Here is a 26,030-nt window from a genome sequence, read left to right as displayed (position 1 = left end):
GAGTTTAGTTTCTATTCCAAGTTATAGCCAGATTAACCACAGCCAATATAATTTCATTTCATATAGTGAAATCAGTGGCAGTTGACCAAAGATGAGAAGAGAAGACAGCTTAATATCATTAGTATAATACATTTTAAAATGCTGTTATAGCATATGAAATCAAGCAGTGACACACCAGACTAATTTCAAAGTGTCTTCCTCCCATTTTTCCCCTCAGCTCGCCAATGATCGGACTAAGGTCGCGTTTTCATCTTTATCTGACTCTTTAAAAGTTCACAGGTCACTCTGTGTGAACGTAGCCTTAATGTTCACTCAGTTCACTCTGTGCGGCTAAATATACCTGAAAACATAAACTTGACATTTTGCATATCAACCACCCACTCATGTATCACTCCACATCCAAAATAGCAAGTGTGTTTATCCAAAACACAGATAATGCAGCAGCACTACTGTGGCTTTGTGCGCTGCAGCCAACAAGCAGCTTGATGCTAACAAAAATATCACAAATCGAGGATCTTTCCATTCCACAAAGATCTGTTTTTTATATTACATTAAAAGATGGAACACACACACACACACACACACACACACACACACACACACACACGAATGGCAATGGAAACAAGATATCTAAATATAGCTTTGCTTTTAATTTGACCAGCAACATCATTGCAATGTCATACGGAAGAAATTTTATGAAAAGCAATCTTACCTGCTATTTATTTAAGAAATTCTTAATAAGAAGCCAGTATGTCTCAAAAAAGGCTTCAGATTGCACACATTCACACATGCAAGCTGCCAAGTGCAACCACAGGAGTCGACTCTTGGCAGCTGAGCAGCTCCATTGGAGCAGTAGGAGTTCAAAAGGCTTGGTGAGCACACGGTTCAGAAGGAGGAACATAATACACTCACTTAAACAACCCTGATTTCCCCAGATGAATCTGAGTTATAAAGCCAGAAACCTCCACGTCTGAAATCGTCTTCCTCTACCTCAACAAAGTCACTTGTGCCATATTAGGAATCATCTCTGGTTGAGTAGTGCTGCTTAAAAAAATGTCAAGTCCCTCTTGGAATGGGTTGGTTTGTAGTACTGTTCAGTAAAAGCAACAGGCAGGAAGGTTTAGGGCCAATTTGTTTCCATTATGACCTTCTGAGCAGGCTAGAAGCACCAAGGCCCCACTCAAAGTAGAGCCGTCACATGGCAGAATCGTGGCACAACGCCCTACTGCTGCTGGCTGGTGCTGATAGAGACATTATCTTCTCACAGAGGAAAGGAATGAGAGAGAAGGAGGTTTCTGTGAATTAATCATGAATAAGATGCCGTGAAATGATGTCAGCTAGCAAAACTCTGAAGATTAGGCTGCTACTTTAAATGATGTTAACCAGGATCAGATTGTTTGGGGAGTATCACAATGAGAAGACAAGAACAGTCAAAAGTTCCACAAACACAGAGGGGGAAAAAAATAATTTAAAGGGCATGTGCTACACTCATTTCCAGTTCCATAGTTTTGGTATTCTTCCATGCAGGATTCACATTACAAAAATCATTATTAGTCATATCCTGAATCTCTAAATATACCTCCTTCTCTTCCCTTTAACCCCTACCTTCATCTGATTGGCTGTCTCTCACAAACAAAACATTTGAAGTGATCATTTTATACCTCAGCTCTCAATTTCTGGTGACAAACATCCACATTTAAACTTTGTGAAAGAAGTCGATGAGTGATGTTTTGATGGCAATATGCTGTTTTCTGTCAATAAGCGCTGCTTTTATCTGCCATTAGCCTCAGTTAGCTGCTGTTAGTCCCCATTAGCTGCTGTTAGCCAGCGTTAATAAAACTGTCTTTAATAAAGTGAACGTAACATTGTTGGGCTCTGATGCTAAGTGAATAAACCCTCATATGATGTGAGGATGTAATCAAACTGTGGGAGCTAAAGTGTGATTTTTAGGATACCTGAGCATAATACTAGCTGGCACCGTTAGCTTATAACAGCGGTCCCCAACTCCCGGGCCTCGGACTGGGACCGGTTCGTGAGTCGTTTGGTACCGGGCCGCGAGAGTTGAGGCTCAGGTGTGAAATGTATGGTTTTCAGGGTTTCTATCGGTTTTCAGCGTTATTTTGTTATCGTTTTTATCGTTAACTTGGTTTTCCTGGGTCTTTTCACGTGTGTTATGAATAAATCTTCTTTTTTTCGGTACCGGTACTAGTTTTATTTTGTTGTATTTATCCGCGACACCTTAAAGGCCGGTCCGTGAAAATATTGTCAGGCATAAACCGGTCCGTGGCGCAAAAAAGGTTGGGGACCACTGGCTTATAACCTGTTGTTGCCCTTTGGCCATCGAGTTCTCTTCTCCTCCACCTTTGGTGTTCCATGTATGTGGTCAGTTTTAGCTACATACGAAAAACACAACTATTTGCATTAATCTCTGTCCCAGCCACTGCATTTAAATATGGTGGGGCAAGATGATAGCTTCCACAAACTACAAACCCAACTCCTATGTATTTTTAAGAGATTAATTACAAGCTCATGAGAATGCATATGTTTGCTGGAAAATGTAACTACACACTATAATTAAGAATACAAACCTTTTTATGTATTTAATAACCTCAAAAATTACTGACAGACTGACTTTAAGCAACTGATAAAGCAGTGCAAGCATTTAGAGTCTGAAAGCCGAGCTTTTAGCTCCCTGAGATTGCTCGTACATATCTTGACCATGTTTGATATGCATAACTGTAATAGAGTATATTTCTGGGGGGAAAAAAAAATCATAACTGATCCACTAAAAATAAAATAAAAGCTCCATTAGATAAACCAAGACTATTACAAACAAGTTTACAAAAGTATGAGAGTATTCTAATATCAGCGACAGTTTCTAAATATCGGTTTAGTATTAAAATAAACGTTTCAATCTAAAAATAAACCTTCCTCTGCTAAATGAATTAGTCATTTCTAAAAGTTTATTCATCATCCATGAGATTAATCAGCAAAGCAAATAGAAACCTTGTTAAATGTCAGTTTTATCAGACCTGCATTAAAACCTTAAGAGGCAGAGTTGAGATAAGAGTGTTTAGACTGTGGTCTGAGTGGATGACTGCTTATCAGTTAATCTTAATCTATGGAACTGAGTCGCTGCAAAACCACCCAACTGTTTCTGAAACACGCAGTTTCTATTTTTAAAGCAACTTTCCTGCAAGGCAAGACCTGCTTTTTCAAACCACCAAATTGGTGCCACAAGTACAAATCTGCAGGGGAATGCCAATCATAGCGAGCGTGGCGGCTCCGTGGGGTATTTCATGCATTTTTAGCACGCCGTGGCACACAGAGTTAGAGGGACTCGGGGCTTATCCTCGGATTAATGCCTGGAAAAGTTCATTCTGCCCTGAGAGATCCAGGGTGCACCGAGTCCTTCCTAAAAGGGATTGTGTAACTGCTGGAACTTTTGATTTTGTTTTGTTCATAGAAGCAGGAGGATTACATCCTCAGAGACCCACCTGACCCACCTCCCTCTTCTCGGCTGTCCCCTGCTGAACTCAGCGGACTTCATCCCACAGCCAGATGGGAAATACAGCAGTACACGGATATTCTTTTCAGAGCTTTCTGCTGGGCAGAGGTCTTAAAGACAATGGGGCCCTCTTGCATTTCACTTCTAGATGTGAAGCCTTACGCGTTAATCTTAGAGGTCAATCATTTTCTTCATTTCACTACTTATGCCAGACCGGACATCTGGGAAAAACCCCATAACTACATACAAGGTCAGCTCATGCTGTTATTTCATTTCTTTTCCCCACAAAGCAACGTCACATGCAGCAAGTATTAAGTTTCAGGACAGCCTCGTTTACTAGCACGGCTGCTGAAAGATTAAATAAGAAAAGAAAAAAAATCAACACAAAAGGCCGGGTATGAGAGGACGTTAAAAATCCATTACCACATTGTCACTGCTACCAAAAACAGCCCTAAAAATAATCTAATTATGAAATGATCTTTAATTACGTGAAAGAACACTATGCATAACAAAAAACACAAAACCGCAATTCAGTACCGAGCTTCTTGTTCCAGCAGCGGCAGCAGCAAAGCTCTGAATGCTTAATAAATTCTTCTGAAGGCTGCACCGCACGCTTGTTTCATCTGACAATGAGACTACTTGAATGGAATAGTCTGGAAAACTGTAGAGGGGAACACAATCATGAAGCAGTAATCTTATTTCTCCACAGCAGCTCCCATTGTTCTCCTAAAAATGCTTCTGTTTAGTCCGGTTCAGCTCTCATTCCAATCCATCACTCCATTGAGAAATATTCTGCAGAGCCAAGGATAAATTAGAACAATAACCGCGCTGCGCGATTTGAATGCAGCAATCAGGCTCGGATAGGAGAGAGTACCGTTGTGCTCCTCCAGCTCTTACTAGATAGCAGTAGCTGCTCTGTGCACGGCTGCAATCAAGCCCAGATGAATTGAACCACCTCGCTCTGTGTTCGACTTCCCTGATAACTTCCTCTGATTAAGCTCCTGCTTAATTCACTCTGCCTCTCGACTCTGTCGACTTCAGTCATCTTTAGACAACTTTCAAAACGTTCAGACTTAAACCATCAATTAACACCAGAGCCTTCTCCGATACAGCGACACCGGCCTCTGTAAATGAGGAATCATCGGCGTGGACCGGCAGGTGTTAAGCTCCCTTTTTGAAGATTATACTTCACTTGCAGTGGCCTGGCCCAGGCTAGCCACTCTCTTCTAATCCACCACTGCAAGCTTTTGATAGCTCCCACTGAGAGTCTTTATTACAATTTCTGATTAAAACCTGGAGCCAGAGAGAAAACGAGACAGACTGAGAAATTAGAGTGACAGAGGAGAAGGAAGGGCAAGTGAAAGAATTAAAAATTACTCCTATTTCAAATGCAGGAGCGTAAACTGCAGAGCAGCTGCCTTTGATTACCTTTAAATCTAATACTTGGGCTTAAATTTTGTTAGAGGAATGAGCTGACCCCAAAGGCCTAAACACGTATCTCATATTCTGACAGGAAACAGACCCTCCAGGAAAGACTACAGAATGAAACCCTGCATTTTTAGTTTAAAACTGCGACATTAGCACCACTACTGAAATGCTAGAACCAGACAAAATTGACGAGAGCCAAGGGAAAAAAAAAATCATTAAGATCATGAAGAACGCACTGCCTCGATCAGTAGAGAAAACAAAACAAAACAGTCTTATCTGGTTTCAACTCCAGCATCATTTATGAGGCGCTTATTGTGCCGTCCTTCCTCCCTGATACTGAATAATCTCTGGGATAAAATCTACACATGGCTGTGGTCATCCCAAAAACATGAATAATTCACAGCCATCTGCCATAAACCAACAGTCTAAATTAAAAAAAGACCGAGGAGGTGCGATTCCTTTATTGTGATCACTTCTTTTATTTTGTGTGTGTTTGTGTGTGTCACAGAAAGGAAGTGTGGGTCTGCTTTTGATTCACTTTATTACGTCGTCACAGGAAGCGAGACGGACTCACGTTCACACCTACAGATTTAAATAATTAGCAATTTAGAATTCGCAGTTAACCCAACCCATGCATATCTTTGCACTGTGGGAGAAAGCCAGAGTAGCAGGAGACGTAAACACGTCTCTACCTTCTCGACAATTTAAGCCAATGTCTGCAGTAAATTAGAAATGAAATGTTAGATGTAAAATGTTATTATGTACAGGTGACTGTTGTATGAGGTTAGTGGAAGTCTCCAAAATGATCACGTGTGTAATTATCAGTAAGGCTGCTGGTTCTCAAATTTGGGGCCGAGTGATTATTTTACTCACAACTAAGCCTAAGACAACAGCAACAACCTCACCTTTAACCATGTGAATGGTCTGTTAAACAACGCTGCGATCATTTTATCTCCCCCAACTTTTTAAAGGCTGTTAAAGCCTCACTGCTGATTAGCACTGAAGCTCCACACCATAAAAAGCGATCTTCAGAGCTCCAACTATCAGTTACTTTAAAGCAAGTGGTTGTCATGTTGAAAGTGATATGTTAGTCAAGAATGTCATCACACCTACTACGTTAAAGTGACTAAGGTGCTTTTGCGGACATGAAGCAGACCCGTTAAGATGCCGCCAGCATTTCATGGTTTCAAGGCAAGAAAAAAATCCAGCGGGGAGTTTTCTTGGTCTCACTTTGTCAAAGTTTGTGGCTGCTTTGTTTACACATTCTGTCCAGACTGCAAACATAAAGCATAAGTACTAAACAGCAGCATCCATATCATCACAGAAGAGGAGGCTGGGGCCAGTCCAAGAGGCAAGAACAAGACTGAGACTGCACAATACACTCTGACCCAAGTGCATACAACATCCAGGATTTTTTCTGGTTAGACTCTAGAGGTCTCAAAGCTTTTTTAACCAGCTATACAAGGCCTCCAGCACCAGACGGCCCCTCTCTCTGTTTGTGTTCCAGGCCGGCGAGTCGCTATGCATGACGATTTATTGACGCAAGATCCCCCTCAGCCAGGACTGCCACCGATTACTGCTGCTGGAGAGAGGAGACGAGGGCAGGGAGAGGGGGGTAGACAGAAGGGGAAGGTCTTGCAGGGATAAGAGAGTTTTTCTGTGTGTGTGTTCTAGCTCTGCCTCCAAGGCCATAAACCCAGTTCCAAAATGCCAAGTAGCATGTCAACATGCCAGTCTTTGCCACCCAAGTTTAAATCAGACAAAAGGCTCTTTAGTCCTCTAAGTGGTGGTCTGAAAAAATAGGAAATGATGATCTGTCATACGTGGAAAAAGGCTTTACCAGAACTGCACAAACTGAAGGACGACAAGGAGAAAATGAACTGCTAACATGAAGTGAAACTGAGCAATGAGAGCTTAATTTCTGAGCTCCCCAAAGATAAGGAACGTCTGGCACTGGATGAATGCTCTGGCCTAATGCAAACACAATCATCCCTCACCTATTTTTTATTTCATTTCATAACAGCTGACACTTGTTTTTCAAAAGATTTGTCCATCAGCAGATTGTTAGCTGTGACGTAAAAATTCCACCTCCCCAAATGAAATGAAAAACATGCGACGAATACAACTCTTCCTTTAACTAAACACTGGAGAAACGTCATCAATTCAGATTTATTATGTGAAAAAAACCAAAACTGCTAAGTTACATTTATGTCATATATTCTGAGCATGAGCAGGGAACAGAAATGACCAAAATAAAAAGGAAATGAAACAGGAAAACACGGCCCACTCCAACGATCACTTGCATAACGCAGCGTATTTAAGAAAAAGAAAAAAGAGGAAGAAGACCAAGAAAGAAATCAGTAAATATCTTTGGCCTGTGCCAGTTTTCCCCGTAATGTGACGACATGAATCCCCTCTGACGCAAATCCCTTTGAAAAGCCTTTTGGCAGGGACTCAACCATTTCTCCAAACACTTTTCAAAAGAATAGAAGGTGATGCCAGCAAGCTACATTGTGTCACACAGAATCTTTAGTACTGCAACAATTAATAAATGCCTGTGAAATCAATTTGCTGAACATGACCAACACAAGCAGAGCTTGATGGGAAGTGAGGACACAATGGACCTTTTGTCCAGTTAAGTAAAATAGAAAATCCAGACCTGTGCTAAGGAGGAAAAGAATATATACTTTTCCCATAACACAGCAGCTATAAATCTATTCAAAATAAACTGCCGTGTTTAAATTTTACATTTCTTATTTCTTACCTTGGCAACTGTGAGAGCTCATTGTTATGGCTGCTGTTGCTCGTGCAGACTTGATGTGGAAAGAGAGGAGCGAGGGCGTCAGTGCGCCTCTGTCATGGTCACCATCGTTCGCTACCCAGCTCGACCAAAGAGGAACATGGATTCATCACACTGTGCCACAGAAGAAGACCTCGTTGGACTGCTTCACCAAACAGCCTGTGAGGAGGAGATACAAAAAAAAGCGGGGGATTTCATGCAGGCGCTCATTTATCACTGCAATATGCTCCAAATTTTTAAACAAACTTAAAACAAACACGTTTATGGTTTTTGCCATTCATTTATTCCTCCCTGCACAGGCAACAAAGCACAGACAGCCCTGCATGCCAACCAGCTTTCAAAGAACTGATGACCCCAGTTCAAAGTTTCTGCCTCTCTTCAGCCCCAATTAAGTCTCTTGCACAAAACTGTCCAGGACATTCTGACACATAGTTGGTGAAAACCACTGACAATTAGAAAATAAACTGCACTGCAATTTCTGCTATTGCTGTTACAAAACAAAGCCAAGTGTTTAATATTCAACAGCAACTTCCTAATTGTTGTAAATCTGTTATAAACAGTCTTACAATTACAATTGTTGCTAAAAGTGAGAAATAAGGTGAAGAAAATGTGGCAAGAATCAAGTTAGGACACGGTCCTGAGTCGCACTTTCTCACATGCAGCACACAGCAGGAGACGGTCTGCAACAATGCTGGAAACACAGAGTTCAGTTTAGGTGAGAGTGTGTTCGGCAGGCAACACACATGGCTTGCAGAGAATTTCCCGGACAAATACCCTCTCCATTCTCACAATCGGACATCACGCAGCCTTTGCTCTGGGGAGCTGCTTCAGTAAATACTCTTTAATATTCAATCCAACTGGCTTGGAGATTTTCATTTTGACACAAAACTCTGCTCAGTTATACAGAGAAAAGTTCAGGGCAGCAGTGCAGGTGTTAGACAGCTTGGATTTGGTGGAGAAAAGCAGGAGTGGGAATTCAGTCTATGCAGGGGCTGTGAAGATGAACTTCCACAACAGCTTGTGGGCTTACAGGACTGATGTTCTCCAATGCTGATGGTTGAACAGCCAAGGGAGCAACAGTGGGGCTAACTACGAAGAGGGAAAAAGTACAAAAAAGGCAGACTGGACATTCGTTTTCATTTTTAACACTCTGTTGTATATTTTGGCATCTCTTCTCCACAGCAGGGGCTAAACCAAAGGACCAACAACACAGCAAACAGCAACAAGAGTAGCCCACAGGGCGGGTTGGTCCACATATTTTTGACACTGCCCTCAAGTGACAGGAGCCGGCTACAACATGTCCATGTGGGTCTTCCAAACTTTCAGTGCACGAGCAAATTTAAAACGGAGACTAAAAGAAAGAGAACGGAGTGAAAGCAAACTGGCAAGTTGTATAAGATGTTTATTTTTTTATCAAATCAAAATGATTCATTTGAACCATCTGGCTTTACGTAAAATCACAGCATGTTTACAGAGTAATGCGAGTCACTATCAGAACTGTCATCACAACACTGCCTGAGCCACACCCAGCAAAGAGATTGAGCAGGTGTACATCGGTGATTAAGCACTGCAACAATAATACACCGCATTTTTCACATTTATGCATCAGAGCTTACCGGGGCACACGCCTTTGCAAGCATTTTAAGATTTGATCACATCTATTACTGTTACACTGTTACCGTGTTTGCTCCCACAGTTTGCATGGTCGGCCTGGGAAAGTCACTGCCTAAATGAAAGGCTGTAGTAGAGCCCCAAATGAAATGCAAACAGAGGCTTCATGAAGGCTTAGACTCACCTCTGAGTCAACAGCAGAAGAAAGAGGGGAAGAAAACTTTTCATACTGCCTGGTGTTTGTGTGTCTTATGCAATCAAAACTGCAAGCGGTGCGCAAACAAACACACAGAGAGGCCTCTGGCTCTTCAACTTTAACCGGCAGAAACTAAAACTCACCTCTGTCACGTCTAACAGGTGTCGGCGGAGCTGAAAACAAACATGTGGTAATGAGAGCTGCAATCAGTCCGTTTAAACCCCACAGCGGCCGCAGCAAAGTGCGTCTGCGCTCCCTTCTCTTTCTCAAACAGACACGCTCGCTCTTTAAAGCTGCTAAACTGAATTACTGTCACATACCTACGTTCAGTTCTGTTGCGCAGAAAAATAAAACTTCATGGAAACGTATTCCTGCCAACAGTCTCCAGGCTCTTACCTCAGCTATCAGGAATTACCATAAACACCATAACGGTCCCTTAAGTCTAGAACAAAATCTGAGAAACCAGATTATTAATTGCCGTCAAATGTGAGGGGAAAAAGTGTCAGAGTACTGATGGGATAACTGCCACTTGTGACTTTGAGAAAAAGATGAATGTGTTGCTATGACAAAAGTCAAAACACAGTATTTCCACTCTTTGAGTTGAGTGTGCTCTTCATAGCATCTTTCAAGCCATTGGGCAAAACAACAATGGAAGAGGTTTAGATGTCAGTCTGAATTCCTGATAAGGGTGTGTGTTTAGTTACATGTACACTGGTGACACTTGGATGACCGTGAGGGACACCGAAAATGGGTGTTGATGGATTTGCTGAGGCATGGGGTGTCAGAAAAAGTCGCCAGGGTGCCAACTGGAGGGCAGTGGAGCTATTCTCAGCTCAAACCACCTATTTTTGTCAGACGAGTTGTCTCACACACACGCGCACACACACGCGCGCACGCGCACACACACACACACACGTACACACACAATGTGCTTTTACAGTCTGTTATAGTGTGACAGCAGTGACTTTAGGCATTTTCTCCTCCTGCTCTCTCTGTTGCCAAACACATACACCATGGAGCTCAAAGACAGGCCTTTACCGACTCCAGCCAGTTGCAGATTGTAAAGCTGATCTGTTGTCAGTTGTGATGCTACTTCCACATGACTTCATTTTTTTTCTCCTGGAATCTTAATTACTCTACGGGGATCCCATTAAAAATGGATCTTTGTACAACACTGCAGATATTTCTTTTTCCTGCACTGTGGCACCATAAAACACATCACCTGCATCTCTTCAAGCATCTCATTTTCACCGGCTAACTCGTCTGGATAAGATTTATTATTCTCATGCAGTGAAGTTTGGATCTGGAAACGTTTCATGGCGCTTGACAGGAAAACAGCTCTCAGGACCCCTTAATGGACTTCATTTCCCAAGCACTCTGAGCACTGCCGGGAGTAATCACGATAGCATAAAAATAACATGTGGTTGGATAGTGAGCAGTAAACAACAATTAAGAGACCCCTTGCATAGCTCATGAAATGAATCATTGAAAATGCATTTGCTCCATGAAGACCGCCTCAGCCTCTCAGCCCTAATTGACTATGAATTATTCAGCTGGCGATGGGATTAGTGCCTTGTATGCCATGGACTGACATGTTTCTGAGGTGTAGAGTCTTTACAGTGTGATAGCAGCTCAGTATTCTTGAAATAGATGTGGATGGCCCAACAGGAAGCTTTTTGCTTTATTATTACCACCAAGACAAAAGTAGAATATTGTAGTGTGTCTGACAGGAGCTGGTCGGTCCATCTGTGAAGTAGAGCTGGGCGATATAAGGTTTTTTCATATCACGATATGTTTTTTTTCATTTCAGGCGATAACGATATCTATCACGATATAAGCCAAATAACTATATTTGTAAGATTTAAATGTGCCGTTGCTCACAAGTAAAATGTGAAATAATCAGCAGCTTGTTTTTATTTAAATATTTATTTCCCATAATAAGTTCAACAGGGTAGATGTACTTAAGGAACATGAGACTTTTTCAGATAAATAAAGGCAAATATTGCAAACTACACAAAAGGCAGCCGCTAAAGCGTTTAAGTTTCAAAATAGAACAAACGAAAACAGACTAAATTGTCAATTCCACTTAGAAACAAAATATTAATTCTAAAAATAAATCTTAGTTTGTTTTACAGAAGAACAGACAAAACTGACTAACTTTTGTCAATATCAAATAAACTGAGAACTAAAAGGAAATTCTCAATCTCTCCTTGTTGTATAGCTTAGCTTTTCAAACAGTTTTAACAGTTACTTTAGTCTGACAAAAGCCGAATGACGAATTAGCGCTTCCAGTCAGAGACTGAGGCTACGTCCACACGTACACGGGTATTTTTGAAAACGGAGATTTTCCGTTTTCGTTTTAAAAAATAATCCCGTCCACACATAAAGGCAGAAATGAAGGAAAACGCTGCTATGAACATGCCAAAGCAGCAGGTGGCGCTAGATTCCTAACCGTGCAGAAATGTTGGCCAATCAGAAGTCTAGAAGCCTCGGTGGGAAAAAGTAAACAAAGCTGGGGCATAGAAGCAGAACCGAGTCGTATGTGTGGAGGGACAGTAACTGTGTGTATATGTAAGCATTTAAACACTGCAGAGAGTAGAATTAACAGTATTGTAGAAATTCATTTCACTGAAACAATAACGTGGCGCACAGTGTGACGCATGCACCAGTTTATTGTATTTCCAGACTTGCTTTCGGCACAATTTACAGTGAACGCTACTCTGTTTTTTGTCAGACTTGAAATAGCCGAAATACCTTCACACTACGGAACTTCTATGGCTCTTCCGTTTGACAATCTCTCCGGCATTGGAACCATCATCTGTTTTCTCTTCGGTCACGCTCGGTTGATTTTTCTAGTCGGCACACTCATTTCCTCCATTACCCGCTGGCTGTTTCCCAAACAAACACACGTGCGGCTTGGCACTTGTGCTGTACGTAACAAGTCACGCGACGTGACGCTGCGGCTGTGATTGGTTCGGCTCTGCGCTACTTAATTTGGATTGGCTGACTTTTTTTTTTTTTTTTTTTTTTTTTAAAGAGGACAAGAGCGGCGAGGTCTATCGCGATAGTTTAATTTCTCTATCGAGTAAAAGTTATATCGCGATACATATCGTTATCGTTCTATCGCCCAGCTCTACTGTGAAGTTCAGGGTGTAAAACAAGGGCTGGGTAATGTACAGCTGATATAATTTCAAAACATATACCGAATGAGACAGTCCTGTTTATATAAGAATGTCCTTTGATGCTGAGGTATATAAAGTGTGCCCTAGATAAAGCTCTCTATGCAGACTCTCACTTTCTGCAGTTTCTCCTGACGTGAGTGATAACTAAAGTTTGAGGCATTCGTTAACTGAATGTTAAAATTGCATTTGTGACTGAAGCTGATGAGGTTTCCTGCTTTATTTAAACGAGACACTAAGAACAAAACTGCTCTTTTCAAAGCCAAAATACTCAACAACAACAAAAAAGATTCAAATCTCATAGTTTTAGATTGTACATGCCAAAGACCTACGAGAACAGCTGAATCACTGCACCACCACTGCTTCCAAAAAGCCTGAAACCGTCATTGCTTTGAAAAGGTAGATTGTGGTCATAAGAATTAGAACCTGTACTCCATCACTTTTGGGTGCGTAAACCCTAAAACAGGTCTTGCATTATATCTGCCTGCGTGCACCTTCACAGAAATGACTGCTCTTATTTTGACAGTAGTTTTGGCACAGTGGACAGGAGCTTAGTCCTGCTGGAAAGTAAATCAGGATTTCCATGAAGCTCATCAGCAGATGGAAGCATGAAGAGCTTCTACCACAATCTCGTGGTAGAAGGCTGCACTGACTTTGGACTTGATGAAGCACAGCTGACCAACAGCAGCCAACTCCAGCAGATCACACCCCAAAGCATCACAGAAACGTCACGCTGGACTTCAAATCCATTGGATTCTGTGCCTCTTTACTCCAAAATGTACTTTTATCTGAAAAGAGCAGCTAGACTACTGAGGAACAGTCCAGGTAAGACACTTCTGACAGTGTTTCTGGTTCAGGAGTGGGTGGATATTTGGATGAAGTCTATTCAATGACACAAGCCTCGTCCACTTGAAGTTCTTTAAATCATCTTTTCTTTAAAGTCCTCATTTTACTGACACCTTTCCCTTCATATCAACTTCAATACAGCACACAATGTTCCACATCAAAATGCAAAACAGTAACCGAGTACATGTTAATGAAATGACTGGAGATAAAAATCATGAGACCAGCCTCGAGACCTGGTACCGGAGTTCTACACAAATTCAAATAACATCACGGATATTGCATTAAAAGTCTTTTAAATTAAGCGACTTTAAAATGTTTTAAATGCAGCTACGGTGAAGGCAAATCATTACTAAACATTCAAGCCTAAAGTGGTGGAGGTCGTGTTTTATTTCTCAACAACATACCATTTTAGCATTACTTCTGTTCATGTACTGACTCATCTTCAGTCACAGTTTTTATTACTGGGTTAACGTCACAAAATGCTGGAATTCATCTAAATGTCAAATAAAATATCCCGACGTGGGTGAAGCACACCAGCTAAATGCCCGAAAATTCACTTTTCCTGCATCCTCAGCTGATGGTTGACTCAACCAGATGCAACTTTTTATGTTGAGTTATTTTTTTAAATTAATAGTTTGAGAATATTAATGCAACTAGGAAGGGAATATGAACCAAAATTCCCATCACAAGAACAGACAGATTACCTGAAATGGTCTTTCTTTTGCCTATTAAAAAAATGGCTATTTGCACAATGGCTGAGTGTGCAGGCCTGTCCATCACAGGTACCAAGCTCTAACCCAACACAGCTGTGCTATTAATAGACACAATCAGTGAAAGGAAAACAAAATGGGCACTAATAAGGATGTCTTTCCAAACTGCAAACCTAATGATAACCGATTTCAGAGCGCTAGGACGGGTTCCAAGTCAGGAGGAGGTCCTGGAAAAACACAAAGAGCTAATACGGGTTATTATTAGAGTTGCGAGGCACCAACAGGGTGTAAGGGGCTGAACTGTGGGAGAATAATTCACAGCCATGAGTTCATTGGGTGACCACAAGAACTCATCAAACCTCAAAATCACATCAGTTGAGGATGAGAGCTTCTGTATAGCCGCCCATTAAAATCCCAGCATCCTTCTTGCTGCTTTCAATCTTTGTCTTCTTTTCGGGCCAAAATCAATTTTCTTTGATTAAAGTGAAATTTCAATCTATACTAATGAACAAGTCTGAACGTAACAAAGCACTCTTCTGCTAATAATAGAAAAGTCCTAGCATGCACAGCTGTCTTTCCTGGAAGGTTAACATCAACATACCTGTACTGAAAGTTTTCTGGATCAAAATATAAGCAATGTGTGCTGATTTTATCAGGTTGCACGTTTCCCTACATTCTTACTGGTTTAGAAAATCCAAACATTAGCACACTGATACTGTAAATGGTAAATGGGCGGATTCTTCTATAGCATTTATACAGCCATTTGTTTTTTAAAGAAATGTTAGAATCGTGCAAACAGTGACAACACCATTTTTGATTGGACTATATATAGTATATAGTGCAAAAAAGTAATTGTAAAATATGTATGTGACAAATATTTTAAGATTGTCTTAGGGAGCACCAAAACACTAAAACATGACAGTGGTCATTATAATGTTACAGACAGGCAAGAACGATAATGCTATGATTTCATTCTTAGCCCGCTACCTTAATGACAATTTTAAGCCAGGAGACAAATGTTATCAATTTTGTCTGTCTGTAACATCATAATTAATAACTTAACAGATGGCTAACATTGCTATCAAATGAAAATACCTTCAGCTGAAAGATCCACCTTTGATTTGGCAAAGATTTTAATACCAGATGCAATTCCTAAAGCAGCGCTCCCAATTAAGGAGGCATGGGACCAACACCAACACTAGGCGTACACTAGTTTGTGATCCCCTGAGGCTGGGTTTGTAACTCCTAATAGTTAAGCAACTAAAATTATTGTTTGGTGGCCAAGTTAACATTTATGATGGTTCATGACCTCTCAAAATTGTTCAGTGTTGTGGACATCAAATACTTCAGCTGCTGGTAAGGGGAGGAGCTGTGTACCTACCTGTCTGCAACTGCTCTGTGTGATGTTTTGTGTCAACTGGAGGAGGCCAAGATGCTGTCATTTGTATTGGTACTGCTGCAAATGATAACATAATCACAAAGTAATTTGCAGTATTATCAGTCAAGTTAGTATCTGAGAATCTATTTTTTTGACAACCGTAACAGAGGTAGGAGGTATTGTGGAGGGAGGGAGTAGTCTGCAAGTATTGTGTGTGCATGCTTGCTTTCTAAAATTCATTGATTCATTCATTCATTCAAATATACTTCACGCAAGTAACTCCAACTCTGACTTTAAATCAGTAAGCCTGGCACAGCAGCAGGTGAACCGGTTGTCCATGTGCTCCAGGTCATGGTTACAGAAAAAGGTTACAACTGCTGACGAAGAAAGACCACCACTGCCAGCGTCAGTCCCAGATGGTGATATTGAAGTAAATACAGATGTAGAAGACTCTTGGTGCATAAGCAGGTGAATGGCATTGAGGACCGCTATAACAGCCAGCCAGCCCGACCTGTGCGGAAAACCCAAACTGTTAAGGGCAGCAACAAGGCGGCTAGCAGCAGAAGAATGAGAAAAAACGCAAAGGGATCATCTACTAGTAAAGTGATGGTGTCATTCCAACAGACAGCTAAAGAAATTATAATGAAAAATATACTGCTAATATACTGAGGCCGTTAGACCCTACAGCCGCGCAAGTTTACATGTGGAAAACACTGAATGGTTAGCATGTGCCAACTTTAACACTGTCAGATACCGAGAAGCAACTTTTGCCATCTGCATCTAGTTTTCTAAATACACATGGCACAATGAAGGTTATTGAAGTGAGACTAAAACCAACATATGGTGATTAAGAGGAATTAAAATCTAAACTACACTCATTTGAAAAGCAACTGTCAACTGCAGTTTTGGTTTGATAGACAAATTACTATTTGGACCATGCTGCTTGAGTATGAAACCAAAGCTCCAATGCCATTTACAAAGCCAATCAGTGTAACATAAACAACATGTGAACAAACAGGGGTGCCTGTCCCAAATACCAACCACATGCTAACTGATTTTAGAGGTTCAAAGTCAGGACAAGAACAAAAGAGCTAAACAGGGTTTTTTTATTGGAGTTTTGAGGCACCAACTGGGGATAGAGCTGAATGTTGGAGAATAGTCAACAGCAATGAACTCATACAGCACCCAAAGGGGGTCAACACAAGGATTCATCAAGCTTCAAATCACATCAATTGAGGCTGAGAGCTTCTTTACAGTTGGCCATTGAAAATTCACAGTCCTTTTTTTACTGCCTTCAATCTTCCTCTTGTTTACTTTTGCTGTTTTTCTGGCCAATATCCAGCTTCCTTTCTTTTTATAAACTTGCATAACAGTAAGCCAAATGAGAAAAAACAATGTACTGTAACCATCTGTTGACTGGTTGGCTGCTTTAGTTGAAGGATTCATGTGCAGCCGATTTCCCCAAGTGTCATTCAAACTATATTAGTGTCTTCTCAAACACTGTGCAATCAAGAGAAGGACAAAATAAAAGAATAAATGAATACAGACTGAAATCAAAGATACAGTAGTATTCAGAACGGCAGTGAGCTGGTGGAACGACCTTCCCAGTTTACAAATTCCTACTGGGTGACTGTGGATTGCTGGGTTTTATTTGTCTCCGAGCACAACAGTCGCATTAATAGAACCCATTAGAATCCAACAACGTCCACAAACTGTCCACAAACAAGCAAACGTTCTGAGCGCCAGCTTGTCCTAAATAATAGAAGGAAATTGGAAAGTCAGACCCAGAATTTCACAAAGCACAATGGAACCAAGATAAATGAGCTTATTAAAGAGATTAAAAGAGGCAAACTTAGGACACAAGTGCTCATGAACTTTGGTAAGGTAATGATGTAGGTAGCCCGTGTGCTTACTGGTCTAAGGTCACTTACTGCAACTTCTCTTATGTGCGCCTTTCTCCTATTTTTGTCTACATTTCTCTTGTTTCTTGACTTTACACATTTCTCCTGTTTGCTATTTATATTTTATCCCAGCACAGTTGATGCGGAGCACCTACATTTTCATAGTCCATGTGCAATGACAATAAAGGGCTATTCTAGTCTATTCTACACATCTTGAGATTTCTGTACTCCTCTGAGTATACTACAAGCCAACATGGAACTTAGAGGTTTGATGCATGTACTCCCTATGATATTAATGCGTAGTACTGAATTGGGGCCAAGATGTACAGCTGTTATACATCCACTATATCTTTCCGTGCTACACCCTCCTTGGCGCAGTGATGATACCAGCTGGGGGACAAATCATACAAACAAAGCTTCTCAACAAGATTTTCTTCTTTGTTGGAATCTCAACTATTTTGTTCTGCATGCTTTACTTCCATCTATACTGTTTGAGTTTGTTTTGGCTCTTTCACAAGCGCTCGTTGATCAGTGCATCATTTCACACTGCATTCCTATTGGTCAGTTGGTAGTCAGCAGTCACACTGTGAAATGCTTATCCTACACTTCTGGTACTTTATGAATTTTGCCTCAGGCTTGGTTGGTTTAAAGACCAATATAACTTTGAACCTCTCTTATTACGTGACTTAGTATCATGAGTTTGGAGTAACGACCAAAAGATATCAGCATGACATATCACCTGTCTTGTTAGTCAACTTTTATCTGGGAAACTCCAGGAAAAAATAGAGGCTGAATCAACTAGATGATTGAAGAAAAATAACAAAAAAAAACCTCTTTTTCCTTGTACTTTCCCAAAACCAGCATTTTAATCCGCCTAATAGCTCCTAATAGAAATACAAAACAATCTCACAGTGCACTCTCGGTTCATACTCAAACAAACAAAAGCACAACTTGCAGGCCATCATATAAAAGCTTTTTCCCTGATGAAAAGATGAAAAGACTGGTTACATTTACCCCAATCAGCCCAGTGTTAGAGACAGACAGAAGTTCTCTTTTTCTTTACTGTCAAACCCAAAGTCCTGCTTGAAAATGCAGACTTCCTAATATTACAGCCTTTTGCACATGGCACTAACTGCAACAGATTCCTTTAAAGTGGACATAATATGGCTGACATAATAACAATAGCGGGACTTCCAGTCTGTATTGTGCTATTAAGTCTCATTTAGCTTAAATATTACAAGAAAAAAAAACTATTTTCTTAAACACTAACGCCTAAGATCCAACACCCTCCAGCAGATATTGGGCAAGAGGCGAGTTACGCCCTGGGAAGGGCGCTGGTCTATCGCAGAGCTAACACATGCACATGTCTTTGGATTGCACAGGGAGAACACCCAAATCCCACACAGAAAGGCCCCGGCTGACCAGCTGTGAGGCATCAGTTCTTACCACTGCACCACTGTGCTGCCCACATCAAAATCCCACATTGCACAGTACAATTAGGAATAATTCAGTTCCACAAACACAAAAGTCTAAAATGTGAGACAGTTACTGCAGGTGTTTAAGCCATGCAGATGTTTTGTTAGATGGACTCACAATTAATTTACAGTGATTTAAAAACTCTCAGTTATCCTTTAAGTCCTTAGTCCACGTAAAGCTGTCGAAAGGGGAAAATCAAATGTGCAGGTGACTTTTTGTCTTTTAAAGTCAATACAAGCAATACAACAGGTGTTTCATTTGAAATCTGACCAGATTATTTATGCTTCTCCTGTAGCTTACTGTACACCCCCATCACGGAGATGCAGATACAGATGGATACAGAGCATCTGGTCAAAATCCAAGAACTGTCTTGGGTGGGTCGATCAACTCTTGTAGGGTCGTCCTTGCCAGAAAGCAAAAGGGTCCGACTCCGTTTCGCACTCACATTCTACAATAACCCACACAAATCATCATCACTGGTCTACAAAGACTAAAATCCAGAGGAACTGCAAGATATTTCACACCCCATGATCATTACAAAGAAAACAAGAAAGAGACTTAGATAATAATAACTGAAATCATTACCACGCACTACAACCATGTCAACATTTCCTCTTTGCATGTAGAATGCAAAATGGCAGTAATCGCCACAAAGAAAAACTTTGTGCAAATGCAAAACCATTTATTTCAAACAAAAACATTTTTTGTGGCGGCTTTGCGTTGCAATCCAAAACGCCATAATATGGTCTTCCTCTGGAATTTTTCATGTGGCCAAAGAATAATTACAGGCTGCCAGCCCCGTGGAGTTTTATTAGGCATGTTTAGAGTTTGTTTTGTACAACAAGACTTTGCATATGCTTCTTAAAGGGGACACCCATCCTCCAACCATCTTATTCTCCCACTTATTCCAGCTCAATACTTGGACTCAACTCCTTAGAGAAGTCACTTTTCCAACGTTCAAATAACCCTTTTTTTATCCTACAGTAGGCCTTGGTGTAACCTCTCAGGTTATCCACTGTCTTAACAACCCATTTAACTCACTCCCCAAATCAGCTTTCTTCTGGTTGGCTGCCCGTCTCAGTCAGAAGGTTCAAGTTTGCAGCTGCTGTGCTCACAATCAGTGTGGCGTGTCTGAGATTGCATGACATCACGAGAAGCCAAGAGTGAAAAACAGTCTAGAGCTGATCGTTCAGAGATGCCAGAAGCCCGAGCGTTTGGCTCACAAACATTTATTTCTTTTACACCATCATCTTCACTATGCTGTTACCTTCAAAGGATTGAGATCATGATGTAATGACATCCGTCATCACCAAACAACTGAATGAGACCACATGAGGACGTTTTGAAGCTGCAGAAGATCAGACATGCCTAACGAGTTCTCAGTCACAGACACTGCTGAACATCAGCTCTTAAAGAGTAAGAATATAACAGGCAGCAGGCTGTAGAAAGAGATCCTGCCATAATTCAATGATGCTGTTTTACATCTTCACCAGTCTGGCCTGTGCTCTCGGCAGACTCATCCTTTAGGAGGACAACTCAGACATTTCTTTAGTGGACTGCTGTGACCTTGTTCCCGTGGGGCCTGGAGTTTACAAGCATGCGCCAGAAGTGCTCCAGAGCTTGTAATGCTGAGGGAATAGTTTCCACTAGTGAAGGCTTACAGGAGATTTAGCAGAGCACAGGCACAGCCCTGCTGCTGCTCCGCTCTGTTTACACTTCACCGAGACAAAGTTTACAGCCAGAACTGCGGCAGCGCGGTCCGACCTCAGCAGAAACCTCCATCACACGCGCACGCACGCACGCACACGGACACCCGTGCTGTCTCTGTGTTACTTGAGGAACTATGGAGCAAAGCGGTGCGTTTAACTACAAGAACAAAACTTTATGTGAGCTCGAACAGCTCCGCTGAAAGCGCGGCTGTTTGCGCCGAAACCTCCCCAGAACATCTGGCAGCCCTTCGCTGTAACCTCAAAGTCATCATGAAGGCAGTGTGCCAACACGAGGCAGAAACAGTGAATACGCTTTAATAACAGTCCGCTTCTCACCGCAGTCTGCCTCTACCGAACTGAAAGCTGAGCAACAATGTTGCACAACACACTGTTTTTGATAACCTACTACAAACTGCTGAAAGTGAGCAACAACGCATCTATTGCGCAACACTCACGGCTTCCTTCAGCTGACTGTAAAACACCCACAAACCCACACGAAACAGAGTAAAGTGGAGTTGCCCCACGACTGCAGCTCACTTCGGGGAGACGCAAAGCGCAGCGACCCCAGAGATAAACATCGCTAACTTTTTTTCAATCATGTGCCTTAAACGTTCAAAGCAAACACTGTTTATTTTTCCACAAACACGGAACAGAAACAGTACCTGAACCGAGCTGTGCTGGCTGGGAGCTGTTGCTGTTCTCCCGCTGCTTAACAGCATCCACGGAGCAGGGTTTTAGGACCCGTCGGTGCCGTTAAAAAAAAAATCAGTCATCCAACAGATCCGCCATACTGAATTAATCACGTGTCAGACAACCCCCTGTGTTTCCGTAGGAGGCGGGGTCTGCGGGCAGTATGATTGACAGCTGACGGGAAAATCTCTAAGTGGACACGAGGTAAGACCACCATTCTGACACACAGGTATCATCACCCGTCCTTATCCTCCTTTACTACCAAGTACATTAAGCTTTTTTTATTTTTAACTTGTTTAATGGGGTTTTTATGTATTTTACATTCAATAGAGGATTCATTTGATATCCAAGTATGTGCTCAGCAAATATATATATGTCCTAATTTTGTTTAAATTACAATAAACAGTAAAACAGCTCCTGAGTGCTGATTCAAACCTTTGGTATTTTTAGGCAAATACCAAAGTACAGGCCAAGCAAAACCCAGCCTGCACTAAAGAAACAAGGTTTCTAATGTCACTGGAATGCTCGGCACTCCTCTTACTTTAATATATAACACAAACAAGCCTGTACTTTTTTTTAATCAGGAAAAATAATGCACCCACTGGTACCGAAGAATGAAATCCCCGTGCGAACTCAGTCTGCTGTTTCAGTTGGTTCTTCCCACTCCGGGTCGACTTTCCCAAACTGCAGATAACATGTGTCAACTTGTCACACGCAGTAGCTGGTTTAATACTTAGGTGGAGAGATATGTGGCAACAGTAGATTTTCCAGAAGGGGTTGGAGGACTGCAGTTGCCCTCCTGGAAGTGAGCCTTCTAAAACCATATACACTTCAAATTACACACACACACACACATATATATATATATATATATATATATATATATATATATATATATATATATATATATATGTATATATATATGTGTGTGTGTGTATGTGTGTATAAAGCTGCCTTATAGTGTCCAAGGAGACATTCAATAGCCACAAAACCACATATGTAACTGATATCTGCACAGCACCAAAAGGCTTAATTCTCACCAGGGGGTAGTGCTCTTGATTCCCCTTGTTTGTTAAAGGAACACTTCCGTAAGCTGAGAAGTGCAACTCCAACTTCCTCTAACAAACTGGAGCATGGCATACATCTGTCTCATAGTTTTTCCTCTTCAGTCGCCACCAATGTTGGTCAAGTTACTTGAAAAAAGTAATCAGTAACTAATTACTGATTACTTCCCCAAAAAAGTAATCCAGTTACTTTACTGATTACTTATTTTCAAAAGTAATTAATTACTTAGTTACTCCGTTACTTTTTAAAAACACAATTTACAACCTGAAGAGGTGATAAAGCGATAGATCTTTCAGCCCAATTCTACTTTTTCTGCATAATCCATCATACAAAATGTAACCAAATGGAAAAGTCTCTTTTTTAAACTTGTTTTATTAGTTTTAATCTTTTAACTTTACACATCAAGCAAAAATTTTATTATATGCAACATTCTCTAATTAGTTTAACATTTAAACCTATTTTCTGCACATTCCAGCACATAAAATAAAATATTTTTTGTGTTTACACTCAGTCTTTCAAATAGATGCAAGTAAAACACAGCAGAAAATAAATAAAGTCAAAGACTCAGTGGTCCTTTTGCTCTATTTTCACCTGTAAAGCAGGAGTGGGTTAGGCGGAGGTTTACCCTGGTGAAGGTGTGCCGCGGCAGTCAGTGGAAGAATCCACGAGTTTCTCTGTGAGTTTCCCATTACGTCGTAGCTACTCGGTGCTTGTTGGAAGTTTAGGGTTTTTTTTCGCTGTAAAAAGAAGTTTTCTTCCCACGCACAGCGGACACTAATGTTTTTGTCACTTTTTATGGAATCAAACTCAAAGTAAGGTCAGTACTTCCACGCTTTAAACGCTGCACGCTCATACTCTCTCTGCACTCCATATGTGATCCATTGTTGATCTGCACACAGCTGTTGTCACGAACGTCGCACTTGCCTACGTCACTGTTATGAGACATTCTCGCAAAAAATCACGGTTTTAGTAACGCAGTAACGCAGCGTTCCTACGGGAAAGTTGCAATAGTAATCCCTTAATTTACTCGTTACTTGAAAAAAGTAATCGGATTACAGTAACAACGCGTTACTGCCCATCTCTGGTCGCCACGATTAATCCCTGTGACAGCTTTATTGGCTCGGTCAGTTTTACACAGCATCCCAAAATAAGTCAGCGAACAGTGAGTTCATCTTGTGTATAATATTAACTACAAACAGATGTTTAGTTTATTTAAAGTCATTACTGTGATGTTTAAAAGAAACTACAGCACAAAAGAGATGAGTTCATAGCCTGCTATAGACAGCATGTGTGCCAACAGCAGGAAAGCTACACAGGCCATGGAAGGATTTTCCTTTATTTTACAGTATTTGCACCTATTCAACTGCATGTTCATGTAAATATCTCATCAGCCAAGCAACTCAGTGTATGTAGGCATTCAGATATGGTTGAGACCAACCATATCTGTGGAAAAGAACAAACCCAGTGACTGTTAGCTCTCTGGGTGAAAATGTCTTGATGACATAAGAGGTCAGAGGAGAACATCCAGACTGCTTTAGGCTGATAGGAAGGGATCAGGAACTGAAATAATCACTTGTTCTAAACAAAGTATGCAGAAGAGCATCTCTGAATACATCACGCTTCAGATCTTGAGGCAAATGGGCTACAGCAGCAGAAGACCACACCAGGTGCTCCAGGAACTATTATCACTTCTTTTTCCCATTAATCTTCTTTCCTTCCGCTGTACCTTAGTCAGTATCAGTATTAAGCAATAGGGCTTACTCCCTGATTTATCTAGTAAAATGACGCTATGAATCACAGCGCGTAGATTAAAATGTTGCACAATTCATGAAAAAGTGCCATTCTTAGTTCCCTTTTGATTGTGCAATCTAATGTTTTCACTCTTTTGGAGGGGGGAGGGGGTCACTCCCACTCCTGAAGAAATTCTATGACTCTGTGGTGGCTTCTGCTATCTTTTATGGTGTGGTCTGCTGGGGCGGCAGCATCTCTGCTGGGGACAGGAAGAGACTGAACAGGGTGATCCGAAGGGCCAGCTCTGTTCTAGGATGCCCTCTGGACCCAGTGGAGGTGGTGAGTGACAGGAGAACGGCGGCTAAGCTGTCATCCCTGATGGACAACATCTCCCACCCCATGCAGCAGACTGTGACAGCACTGAGCAGCTCCTTCAGTGGGAGACTGCGGCACCCACGGTGTGGGACGGAGAGATTTCGCAGGTCTTTCCTCCCCACTGCTGTCAGACTCCACAACAAAGACTTTAACTGATCAAGCACACACATCCATACATATGCAATAATACTAAGTGCAATAATCCTTTCTGTCATCGTTGTATTTTTACTCAGTTGTATATAGTATTTGTATTTGTATTCTATTTTTATCTTATTGTATATTTATTTTATTTTATTCTACTGTATATAGTATTTTATTTTATTCTATTCTGTACAGTTGTGTACTGTATTTATTCTTATTGTATTCTAATTTTTGCCTCATAACTTTTGCACTGTCCACTTCCTGCTGTGACAAAACAAATTTCCCACGTGTGGGACTAATAAAGGTTATCTTATCTTATCTTATCTTATCTTTGAAGAGCAACATTATGAATGTACACAGCCAGTAACTCTGACGAGTGCCATTAATTACCAGCGTTTGGGGAATTAACACACATCAGCAGCTGAAACAGGGAGCAAAGACATCAATAACAAGCGGCAGCATGAAAATAAAAATGACACAATAGCGGCAAAAACAAAACGCTCAGTGGGAAAGCAGGTTTAATTAGGTGGATAAAATAGAACAGTGAGCTGTAAATCACCTCATCCCCTTTAAACATCATTCATCTACTTATTATCCAAACACATTGTCTGGATGCGATTATGGCTATGAGGCGATAAAGGCGTACTTTATTTTTCATGGAGCAAACAGAACCTGTGACTTTTTTTCTTCCATTTAAAGGACAAATTGACTAGGAAGTACTCATGCAGGCTGGAAGCAAAACAGAGAAGTTTTGAAGATGCTCGCTAATGTAGCCAGGCTGTCAAAGAAATGTGATGAATTGCTGTTATGTGGTAACTTTGTCCTTAAATAACCGACACCCAGCAGTGCACCGTGTGTGGTCATAATAAGCAGTTGCACTGATGCAAGTACTGCACAACAGTGGACTGTATTACTGTCAGGCTTGAAAGGACACCTGATGCTGCCACAGATGTAGCAGCAACAAGGCTGGGATTACATAAACACTCCAGCTTTAAGAGTGTGGGCTCACCCAAAGAGAAATGAAACAACTCGACCCAGTGGAGCTGCTCGCTAAAGAACAACACTGACAGCATAATGAGCATCCTCTCACACGGGCCTGTCCACATAAGCAAGGAAGCTGATTTGAACAACGATGGGATGGCTCAACCCGGCCACAAGCTCCACTGACAGCATAATAAGTATTCTCTTGAAACCCGTCCACGGCATTTAAGAATGGGATGCATCCAGAGTTTATCTGCTGCAGTGGAAGCAGATAGGGCCAACACAAGATGCCACACCAAGCTATT

General features: G+C 41.2%; 1 protein-coding gene across 3 annotated transcripts in view; it reads right to left on the bottom strand.

The window, feature by feature from the left end:
• Positions 1-21,546, bottom strand: part of hdac4 (histone deacetylase 4) — a 129,958-nt gene extending 108,412 nt beyond the window's left edge. For all 3 annotated transcript variants that reach the window (XM_085384896.1, XM_085384894.1, XM_085384895.1), the window contains exons 1-2: positions 21,405-21,546; positions 7,701-7,895 (exon numbers count right to left, since the gene is read on the bottom strand). Coding sequence is in view for 2 of the 3 variants with exons in the window: in XM_085384894.1 (XP_085241020.1) it covers positions 7,701-7,722 (22 nt within the window). In the remaining variant the exon portion in view is untranslated. The remainder of the gene's footprint in view (positions 1-7,700; positions 7,896-21,404) is intronic.
• Positions 21,547-26,030: the final 4,484 nt, after the last annotated feature.

The sequence above is a fragment of the Rhamphochromis longiceps genome, linkage group LG16, assembly GCF_057381845.1.
Source record: "Rhamphochromis longiceps isolate RC_006_pf linkage group LG16, R_longiceps_female_GT1.1, whole genome shotgun sequence".
Lineage (NCBI taxonomy): Eukaryota > Metazoa > Chordata > Actinopteri > Cichliformes > Cichlidae > Rhamphochromis > Rhamphochromis longiceps.
This window is presented reverse-complemented; position numbering and strand designations above follow the sequence as displayed.